At 47.8% G+C, this 11670-nt stretch overlaps 1 protein-coding gene and 1 non-coding gene across 2 annotated transcripts; both read left to right on the top strand.

The window, feature by feature from the left end:
* Window positions 1-7420: 7420 nt before the first annotated feature.
* Window positions 7421-9767, top strand: LOC124647701. The gene is made up of 2 exons (XM_047187597.1): window positions 7421-8611; window positions 9309-9767. Exons 1-2 carry the CDS (start codon window positions 7421-7423, stop codon window positions 9324-9326), a joined length of 1209 nt encoding a protein of 402 aa, XP_047043553.1. The 3' UTR covers window positions 9327-9767.
* Window positions 9768-11175: 1408 nt separating this feature from the next.
* TRNAA-AGC lies at window positions 11176-11248 on the top strand. Its single transcript has one exon. It is a non-coding gene; the product is annotated as a tRNA-Ala (tRNA).
* Window positions 11249-11670: the final 422 nt, after the last annotated feature.

Raw genomic sequence — 11670 nt, 5'->3', positions numbered from 1 at the left:
CTCAAGCCTACATGAACAATGTGTTCAAGCTACATGGCCTACCAAAAGTGATTGTGTCGGACGGAGATCCCATCTTCACAAGCACTCTTTGGCAAGAACTGTTTCGACTCTCGGACACATCCCTACATATGAGCTCTGCATATTACCCCCAAACTGATGGCACCACTGAACGCATCAACCAATGCTTGGAGGCATACCTACGATGTTTTGTACACTCTTGCCCGCAGAAATGGGCACTCTGGTTGCCCCTTGCCGAGTACTGGTACAATACTTCTTACCATTCCGCACTTGGCAAGTCCCCGTTCGAGGTTTTGTATGGGCATTCTCCTCGGCAACTTGGCATTTCTTCTGATGACTGTGCGTCGCCTGATTTGGAAGTCTGGCTTATAGAGAGAGCAGTCATGACGGAACTGTTGCAACAACAGTTGGTCCGGGCGCAACAAAGGATGAAGGCACAGGCAGATAAAAAACGATCTGAGCGACACTTCCAGGTGGGTGACATGGTGTACCTTAAATTGCAGCCGTATGTGCAGTCATCTGTAGCGACTCGCAGCAACCATAAACTCTCCTTCCGATTCTTCGGGCCTTACAAAGTTCTGAAGCGTATCGGCGAGGTGGCTTACAAACTCGAGTTGCCTGCTTCCAGTCGCATTCATCCAGTGATTCATGTGTCCCAATTGAAGCATCAGGTGCCTCCAGCAACAAAGGTCAGTACTGATGTGCATACCCTCTCATCAATTGCTATACCTGTTCATGTACTGGATCGAGCATTGGTACGACGTGGTGGCGGCACTCGACGGATGATCAAGGTGCAGTGGTCTCATTCTCCAGCGTCTACCTGGGAAGTGGAAGACCACATGAAGCAGTTATTTCCACGGGCTCATGCTTGGGGTCAAGCATCCATTGAAGCGAAGGGGAATGTCACGTCCCCAGCACCATTAGGCAGCGAGACATAATCCTATGTGTGTTGGGCTCAGAACCCAGGGCCGTGAGGGCTTTGTACGCGTGAGTTGGGCCTGAGGCCATTCCCAGCTGGGCTGGAGCTGTAACTCGATATAGGACGAGCATCGAACCAGATACGGTCATCGAATGAGAAGAATCCTGAACCCCCGAATCCCCTTCCCAGTTCATCTTCGTCTAGCTCCCGATTCCCCAATTCTCCCTCCTGAATCCCTCTTACTTCTAGATCGGAGATAGGGTCGTGACAATGCTCTTTGGCACCACCATGTAGCTGTGCCTGAAGTGTGATTCCGCCCTTGAGCCGATTTGTGCTTGTTTAGTTTTCAGGTTTTGGCTGTAGTGTATAGTTAGGCCTTTGGTCATGGCACTAATAAGTGCGAGTCGTGCTGATTCTTTCCTTCTTGGATTTGGTGGGCGACCTTGATTCCTTTACCCACCTAGTTGTTTTGTGGTTGTAATCAATTTTTATCTGTTTGGCTTTCCAGGAAAATCAACACAACAATATTTCTTGGTTTTGTGTGAGCATGGCTGTGACACGTAGCGCCGTTGGCTGAAGTGGCAATGGAGCTGATGTCGATGTTGGTTTAGGTTTGAGGTAGCTGCAGTTGTAAAATTCAGATGATGCGTTGTCATTTGTGTGCTTAAACTGGAGTTAGATTTGGTTTTGCTGAACATGAACGTTCTTCTTGTTGTTACCGTCGAAGGAGGAGTAGATGACGGCGCTAGCGAATGGAGCAGCTAGCTGGAGCATGTAGGAAGAATGGAAACCAAGGAGACGTTATCGATCCATAATGTGAAGGTAGCCAGGAATCATGTGTGTGTGCTATTAATAACGTCGTGATTTATGACGGCCCATATTTGTACTACTACTACTACTCATGATTCAGTTTAGTCTGCTGCATGCAGACAATAGTTGATCGAACCTGCACGTGTACTTGAAATGGCCATACTTAGTCGTCGAGCGGTTGTTTGAAGCCGTCTTTTCTCTCCTCTCTGCTCCCACGGCTTCTCATTGAGAGTCGACTCCAGTTCTCCGCCGCCGCCCCTCTCCTTCCTTCTCTCCGGTGGCTATGCTGGCCGGCGAGGGGATGGTCTAGGTGGCAGGCTCCTCTTGTACATAGTACTGATAGTTTCAGAGGTAGCTTTCCCCCTAGTGGGTAGTTGGCCATGTGCCGTCTCGGAGCGTGTCGCTGGCGCCGGCGGGAGGCGTCGGGCGACTTGCGGTGCTCCTCTTCCTTGCCATGGTGGCGTGGTGCCACGAGTGGCAGGGAGGTGCTGTGTCGGTGTCTTCGTCAATAAACTCGCACCAGTCTGGCTGGTGGAGCTCTGGGGTCTGCAGTTCTGCTCCTTCTTCGTCAACGCGCCATGGAGGTGATGGGGAGAACAGGGTGGCGGCGCTCGGTAGCCAGTGCTCCGGCGGTCCTGGAGTAGTGATGCTGCCTTTTCTTGCGGAAGATTCTCGGCGCCCTTCGTCTTGGCGTCCGACCCTGCTGGCCATCTGGTGGCCACCGCGGGCCGGCGATGAATGCCGGCAAGACTTCAACCTCCATGCGGAGGCCCCACTTCCTCTTGGCTCCAAGTGGTTTAGTCCCCGGTGCCGGCGAGGATGGCCGTGTTTCGAGCTCGCAATGTGCGGCGGTTGCGGAGGACCCGATTGATTTCCCCATATTTTGTCTAGGGTCTTTCCTGTAAAAAGTAGGGGCTTGGTTGTATTTCCTTTTTCTGTTAAGGTCCTTGCTGTTATTTGTACCTGCACCACTGTATAATGAAGTGGCATCTAGGCCCTTCGGGGCCTCTCCAGTGTTCAAAAAAAAATTAGTCGTCGAGCGGTTAATTACCGGCTGATCAAGTAGGCCCATTCCAAGTAGATTTGACTGTGCGTGGAAGCTTTTTTTTGCGGGTAAAAGAGAAACTTCATTAAGCAGGCGGGGTTACAAGGCGATCGACTGAGCGCGGAAGCTAGCGATCGATAAATGAATCTTTTTATTTTTACTAGTTAAATGCCCGTGCGTTGCTACGGGAAAATAATACTTATAGATAGTTGATTTCATTTTGTTGGGCACCACATATTTTGCATCCTTTTCCTAAACCTCCAATGACCAACATGTTTTATTTATGTCAATTTTAACCATTTTTTACTGCATGTTTATCCTTCTTTGGAGCGACCTCCCATAAATTTATTATTATTTGGATTAGACAATTTTATCGTATACGAGTGTCGGTAATAGGAATGGTCTTGAATATCCTAAATCTAAATCGACTCTAAAAAGTGCAAGAATCTTGAACAAGAATAATTAATGCAAAGCAGCCAGAAAGATACATTAACAACATTTTCTAAGAAAAGTCAAACCTAGTTTACATTGACAACTAATTAAGAAAACTCAATTTCTCTTTTGGAGCAACCGGCAGGAGCTCCGCCTATTTATTAAGAAGAGGGAAATTTAACCAATTTATAAGGGAAACTGACCGAAAACTGATACAAACGCAACACCCGTGTCCAGTTTATAAGGAAAACCAGACAAGAAAAACCAAGCGGCACAGTTTTCAGGGAGAAACCGGTGAAAACCACACACCTGGCCAAACGACCTATAGCAACTAGGTCTGGAGCACCGCCGAATGACACCAGCACGACGGTAACGGCGAGCGTTGCGACTGCCCGGTCCACGTCCCTGTAAAGGAAGTCAGAGCCGAAAGAGACTAGGCCTTTCAAGCTTCGAGGGGTGAGGCAGGCCGCAAAAGCAAGCCAGCGGCACTCGCGCACCGACGGATACCCGAAAACGTCGACCCAAGTAGTAGCCAAGGCAATACCGTGATGGCTCCCAAACATTCTAAAAAAATGACGCCTCCAAGGAGGTCACGACATCCAAAGACGCCGCCGTCATCCAATCCGACAAAGCCGGATTTGTTCTTTCACCCTGGAATGGTGGGCGGAGGGGTGACGGGACTCCACAGCAACACCTCCAAGGAGGAAAAACGACGCCCTCGAGCGCCGCCGTTGCCAGCACCGACCAAGTCAGAAAGGACTTTCGTCCGGAGACCCGCACCACCTCCACTGTCCCAAGGACAGTCCAAAACACCGGACGGGCACAGACTACCGACCAGAGGGTCCACGTCATGGAAGCAAGCCTTGCCGCCCACGCAGCCAGAGGAAAACCATCAACACGACCATGATTCCGGAGCCGCCGCTCTGGCCTCCACGCACAGCAGGACAACACCTCACGCCAACCTTGCCGCCGTCCCCAAGGTGCTATTGCAGCGCTTGGCCAACCAGAAGCAGCGCCGCCGCGCCGCCGTCCTTGTACCGTGGCACACCTCCACCACGGCTTGCAGATGCCAGCCGGTCTGCGCCCCGGCCGGCATGCCACACACGATGGTACACCATAGCCACCAAGCTCAAGCAGATCAGGGCGCGGGGACCCTGATCCACGCCATCCACACGACCTCCGTGCAGAGGAGAAGCTAGGCCGCCAGAACCTCTGCCACCACCACGTTGTCGGGGCCGCCGCCCCGGCCTGCCTGCGCCGGCGCGTCTCCAAGCCCGAGCAGGCCTAGATTGGGCCCTTCCGGCGAGTGCGGGCCCTGGCCGCGCCACCGCCGCCAGCCTCCAAGCTCAGGTGCCGGCACCTCCTGCCGTGCCATCCAGCCCGCCGACGCTCGGGCGCCACCGGAAGACCAGCAGCCAGCCGCCGCCGAAGCCCCTCCGACGCCCCATGTCTCACAAGGCACGCCGAGCGCGCGGCCCGAGCCGCACCGCACCCGGCGTGCCACCCCCGCCGTCGAAGCCCGGGCCCGCCGTGCCGGCATCCCGCGCCGCCGAAGCCTCCGGGGCCAGCCGTCGACGCCCGGCCGCCCTCCGCGTCCACCGTGAACTCTCCCCGCGCCGCCTTCGGAGGCCGGGGCCGCCGCCACCGCGACGACGTCGGCGGCAGCGGCGGAGGGGTAGCCGAGTGGGGGGATCTAGGCGACGGCGCGCTTAGGGTTCCCTCGGGTCACTCCGCTCGAGCGACGCGGGGGTCAGTATAGATGTTTACAAGTGCGTCGTATTGGATCAAGGCATTACACATTGGCACACAAAGCCCGTCAATTTCTCTTATAAGTGCCCATTTTAATTTATTTATTGTTGGGTCCTCACTTTTCTTTTCTACACACTACTGAGCTTTGTAGTCACCCCAGTCCGACAACATCGTCATTGTACCCATTACATCAATATGACATGGTGTTTTTCTGTAGTAGTTGTTCCCATAGCTTAGACTTTGAATTATTATTACAGGATAATAACATGACAGACAAATGAAAACAGCACTGGAGCCCTCCAGTTAGCTGCCTTCTTCAAGAAAAAACAATTCTTCTTGTTTCCCCACTTGAAGGCTAAAGCTAACCTTAATTAGTCGCAGATTTCTACCCTACCCCTATGTATAAATAACTCACCTAGCCATTTTTCATCCCCAATTTCTATTCACCGAACTGTCTGCCAATTAAGTAGAAACAACAACAAACAAAAATATGTTTACTGCACATGATATCATCAGTGTGCAAACTTAAACTGGGATTTCACATCAACCCGTGCACCAGTCTTTAATTTTGAAGAATGCATGCCATATGATATCTTGAAAATTTCGAAATTCACAAAGAGAAACAACATGCAGATGGACCTATAGATTCCTGACCGTTTCTCCCTTCTAGTACATGATGGATTGCAGTTTAAGGCTTGCTTAAACTGGAGAATTTAAGAGCTTAGTCCAGAAGTAGCAAAGGAGCCTTCTCTGTTTTGTTGGAAATAAATCTACATCAAGAAAAAATATGGTATACATTTTTACCTAAAAAGGCAAGCATCTGGACCTACATGTATGCATGGCAAAATCTGAATCAACATCTGAAAAAATGCTGGGTGAAATGGATAATCTATTCATGTTATTAGCAGCTAATTTAAGCTGTAAGGGTAGGAAGTACAGATAAGTCAAAATATCCATACAAAGTTCTGTGTGAATGAATAACAAGAAAAATATCAGATTAAGCAAGGCATACATCTGAACCTCGAAGGGATATTTGACCATCATAATAATATAATCATGAGGTCTATTGCTTCTGGATAAGAAAATTGTGCTTATTTTTGCATGTGAGGTATATAGTAAGGTGTTTGACCGGATACTTACACAAGAAACATGCATGGTCATACAACAATAAAACCATGAAAAAAACGAAATACTACCTCCGGTCGAAATTAATCGACACGAAACAGTACCAGCGTGTGTGTACTTGATGCCCGAGCTTGCGTCAATCTAATCCGACCGGAGGGAGTATTTCAGACATGACTCACAACCTACATGGGCATCAGGCAAAGGGAATAATTTGTCAAGCATAATATACACTCCTTTAATTTGTTTGATCATAAAAATATCTGCCAACAAATATCAACTCTGGCGCTCTCACTTCCATAAGGTCCATGACAATCATGACTACATAATGGCGGCCAGCTTTATCAACATACTTGAGACTGGAAACTAATTACTGATACACATGATTGTGAACATAGGAACCACAAGAATCAATCCATCATTCAAACACAAAAAGTTTATAAGAAATCCAGAAGTGGCACTCACTTAATTTTGTAAGGCAACCTATCAGCTTTGTAGGCATAATCTCCTTGAGTTGCTCCTATACTTCATACTAACCATCTGTGTAAGAAGGGATAGGTCCTCAAACATGATTGCTCTGATATACACATCCGCTAGTTAGCAATTCATCAAACGCAAAAAAATGGTTAAAGGGATGTAACCATGTGCGTAATAAGAAACTAACAACATATACAGTGCACTTACACTTATATGATCAATTAGTATCTTAATTAAGCCACAACCTTAGGAGAAATAGTTTGTTGATAGTTTTGCACAAAGTTGATTAGTCTAGAGAAACGAAGAAAATAAGATACCTAGAAACTTGGTTGGGAGATTACTTAATTTTCTTGCGGGTAGTCAAGTCGTTTTCAACTTAATTAAGCCATGTGGATTCACGTGGGCATGAAAGGAAATGGATAAAGGAGCGACTGCGCCAAGTCGCGGGACAAGAAAAACAAGGAAACAAAGTTGAAAACGCGCGCATATATAGCTAGCGTTGCTCGAAAAAGGAAAAAAAAGAAAAGCGGATTGGGGTGGGGTTCCTGGATTGATGGTTTGATCGGTAGCTGGAGACCGTTCCTCCTCGAGCGACCGCGTTCGGGGGAGCGTGCGTTCAGCCTAGCTTCCAGGCGACATGGTAATCAATTCGCTCCAGCCTTCACCGCACGCTCATGCAGGGTCATACGCGCTTGCATGCGGTGGCTCCAGGCAGTCTGGACCGTGAGCTGGCTACTCCCTTTTTCCACGGGCTTTCTTGGGTTCACGGTTCTTTGCTTCTTTCTTCTTTTGTCCTTGGTTGAACCTAGACACCCTTCACTCCCCATTCCCTGTGCCGCCAACTCGCCATGGCATGTGAGCCGCCACCGCCGAAATCCCCACCAGCTGCTCTGACCACCATATCTGCCCTCGGCGACGACCTCCTTCGGGAGATATTCCTCCGCCTCCCCTCCCTCCCGACCCTCGTCCGCGCCGCCCTCGCCTGTCCCGCCTTCCTCCGCGCCGTCCGTTCATCCCCCGCCTTCCGCCGCCGCTTCCGCGACCTCCACTCGCCCCCACTCCTCGGCCTATTCCTCGACTTCTTCGACTCCGACACCCCTGCCTTCCGCCCCGTCCGCCTGCGCTCCGACCCGGACCTCACCGCGGCCGTCCGTGGCGCCGATTTCCTCCTCACCCGCCTTCCCGACGACGAAGGCCCCGACCCCGAGTGGTCAATCAAGGACTGCCACGACGGGTACGTTGTTCTCATCAGCTATAACAGAGCCGATGGCTTGGCCGTCTACAACCCCCTGACGCGTGCCCTACATCTCTTCCCCACGCCGCCCGACGAGATCTGCGCAAACATGTGCACCGAGTACCATGTCCTCTCCTCGGAAGAGGACCAAGGCCCGTTCCGCTTTATCTGCGTCGGCAACGAAGACTACGGGGCGCAAGCCGCCATCCTCTCGTCAGAAACCAGAGAGTGGCAGATTTTCCCGTTGGTGTTCGCTCCAAACATGCGGCCCGTGTTGGAGCCTTTGGACGAGAAGTACACCCCCGACAACGGAAAGCTGGTGAATGGCTCCATCTACTGGGTAGCAGAGAGTCTAGCCACGGCGCGCGTGCTCAGCACCGCTACGATGCAGTTCTCTCGGATCAATCTACCTCACGTGGAAGGGCAAGAAGCACTTGTTGCCGGTGAGACTAGGGATGGGAAGCTCTGTGTCATCTGCACTGTGAAACGCACCCTTGTTGTTTGGCTCTGGGGAACCGATAATGATGGTTTGGAGAGGTGGATGTTGGACAAGATATTTCCGCTGGAGCAGGGCATTGATGGGCTCAGGGGCAGTTTCATGGATGATCATGTTATACTCAAGGTTATCGTGATTGAAAACGGCTTTGTGTACTTGTCTGCTTACTGTGAGGTGGATCTCAAGTTACCTGGCTGGTTCCTATCCTTTTGCCTGGAAACGGAGGAGCTCAATAAGCTCTTTCCCATCATTCACGACGATATGTATCCCTACATCATGGCATGGCCTCCTTCTTTGGTGCTCGACAAGGTGAACCCTTGACTCGAAACTTTGTTCATTGGTTGTCTTTTGTAGATATATACAAATCTCTCTACTTTTATTGCCGCGTTATATCTGATAAAAATCTTCTTACATGATAGTGGTACATGTTCGGTCGGAGTCAGCTCAATGTTGGAATTTACTTGTTTCTCGTGTAGCTTCAACAAATACCATTGATTACCTTTCTCTTCTATGCAAAAAATGGATTCAAGTATAACGTTAAGCTGCACATTAACCATGTAATCTCCACACTGTATCAGTAAAATAGACCGTGTACAAGATTGGTTGACAATTGATGTTGATTTTTTTCTCTAGAAGAAAACGTAAAGCTTGATGCACTTATGTACAATTTACATCTTCTATGCAATGGGGCTTCTGAGATCTTTGGACTGATAAGTACATTGTAAGATGTTGCCAAGTTGGCGCGGAATCTACAGAGCTCATTCAGATTTTTACTTGAGATGATGAAGCGAGCAGGACATGAAAACTGAGAACTAATGTTCTTATATGGATTGCTAAAAGAAAGTTCAATTCCATGTTAATATGCTCCATCTGTTTCATAATTCTTGTTGTGATTGTAGTTCAAATTTTAAAACTAGAACAAGAATTATGGAAAGGAGGAACTAGTTGTTTTTTGCAACACCAGCTTATCTAAGGTGGCTGATTGCATCAGTCTCTGTTTTTGCAGCCCTGCAGCTCCAGTTAAAGTCTGAGCGAGCTACCAGAAACTACTGAAGTGAAGTGATATGTGTTCAATGTGCTGCATCATTCATATGCCTCCTGAGGAGCGGTAGAAGAAACATATTTTCAAGTTCTTTCAGGCTGCAATACTTGATAAAACTAGTGAAGTGATATTCTCACTGGGCTACATCATTCATATGCCTCCAGAGTCTCATGTGAAGAAGATTTGTTTGAGTTCTTTCATGCTACCGAGCTTGACTGCGGCAGACTGGGTTGATTCGTAGGAATAATATTAATTATTTAAAGAAATTTTAATGTACCTTGAAAATTTCCATATATCTGTAATGAAGTAATGAATGATCGCAAGCACTCGGGTTTATACAATTGCTCAATTTACCTGTTGGAGAAGTAGAAATCTGTTGTATTTGGAGGTCATGCAAACAGAAAAGAGTGATTTCTGTACTGAAAGTAGAAGTCTTAATGTAATCTGAAACCGAAAGTGGAAGCACCAGACATATTTCTTTCCTCCAGAGCCAACCAATTTTCTTGTTTGTGACATGACTTATTAGTTTCTCGACTTTGTACATATCACATGATTACTAGACAATGGAGGTAGCTGAAAGTATCTAAGTAATTGTAATTTACATTGTAATATGTTAACCAACAATCTGGAGCAGTTTCAGATTTGGGTGTTGGGCACATTTGATTACTAATGCATATATGATCATTCCAGCAGAAAGCTAAATCTCATGCTCCCCCTAAATAGTAAATTAAGATCCAACTTATCCACGTTTCCTGGTTGCATCAACATTTGTTTTGCAGCCAACCAATACAATTAAAGTTCCAATACTATTGAGGTGGTCTATGTGCTAAGTGAACTATATCATAGGCCTCCTGAGGCCTGGAGGAGAATCATGTGTTCCATTTAATTCAAGTTGCAAAAGTTCTTGCAATCTATGGAGCTACACTACGACCAGAGAGGCAAATCTGCAGGCTGGTGCAACGTGCTGTATAGTTTATCCACAAGCAGAATAATCTCTCCCATTTCCTCTTTTTTAAAAAAAAAATGGGAGCATCGCCCTGTGAGGTGGAAACAAAATGTATAATTGAGGGAAGGAAATGATTGTCGATCACACTGAACCTGCATACTTGCATCTATTGACGTACCCCAAAAATATCATTGCTCATTTTTTCCGGAAAGTCCCGTCACCATGGAAGTGCATGTAAAACAACATGAATTATTTTTGTTTTGATAAAGATTTTGAGTACATGTCAAGGTCTGCTAGTACACCTATCGCTCATCATCTCAAGTTATCAGCATTGCAATGTTCTAGTACTGATGAAGATTTTAAATACATGTCACGAGTTTCATGTTCTAGTGTTGTTGGTTCTTTGTTGTTCAGAAGATTATTCAAATTCATGCCACAAGAATGAATTTGTCTCAAGGTGAAGTTTGTCATATTATGATTTGAATTTACAAGAAGGCTAATTTCTGACGAGCAAAGCGATGCCTGTCGTCGGATAGGCTTGGACCGAAGCATGGAGGAGTCTAAAGTTATCCCACAACGTACCCAACAGATACGTCCGGCGGTGCAGGAAGAGAGGGTGGGCAAAGCCTTCCACGGTACGGACCGTCATCCCCACATATTTATATACCTCTTGCAAGCCATCAATTAGGATTAATAGCTTTATAAAATAACCCGCAGATTTTGTAAACACGGCGTGATAAGCATTGATTCAGCGCATCCAACAACTATATATGTCACTCCCACGTTTAAAGCTCGGGTCGGCATGTTCAGTCATTCATTTGGTGAGTCGGAACAGATAATCAACTATAGTACTACAAACTAATTCGAAAAAAAAATAACAAACTTGGGGATGTAGCTCAGATGGTAGAGCGCTCGCTTAGCATGCGAGAGGCACGGGGATCGATACCCTGCATCTCCACTTTTTTCGATCTATACACCTCGCATCCGTTTCCTTCCCGTTTCTATTCTTTCTTTTTTTGGCGAGGAACCATTCCATTTTAAAACTGCATGTACCATCGTGGCTCCATATTTAGCCATAAACCCACACGCATGTCTATCTACTGACTGCTCTGTGACCAGCCGAGAGCGCGGTAGGAACAGCAGCCAGCGGTCGCCGCTTACTGCTGTAAGGTGAGCACAGATCAACGCATGAATTGTTCCTGCCGCTGCCTCCCGACTGATGCAGCACGATCGATCCTCACGTGGGGGCATCCAAATTGAGATTTCCAGCCAACCGTTGTGTTCCAGATTAAATATGCATAATCGAGAGGACAAACCCCTCTTACATGGGCTCACAATGTACCTACTTGTACGACAGCATAAAGTGCATATGAACTTCAA

This window comes from Lolium rigidum, chromosome 4, assembly GCF_022539505.1.
Source record: "Lolium rigidum isolate FL_2022 chromosome 4, APGP_CSIRO_Lrig_0.1, whole genome shotgun sequence".
Classification (NCBI taxonomy): Eukaryota; Viridiplantae; Streptophyta; class Magnoliopsida; order Poales; family Poaceae; genus Lolium; species Lolium rigidum.
The sequence above is the reverse complement of the archived record's forward strand: the minus strand, read 5'-3'. Positions and strand labels throughout refer to the sequence as shown.

Bases quoted from the DNA above. Each gene is read 5' to 3' on its own strand.
- LOC124647701 (XM_047187597.1), top strand. From the start codon at position 7,421: ATGGCATGTGAGCCGCCACCGCCGAAATCCCCACCAGCTGCTCTGACC.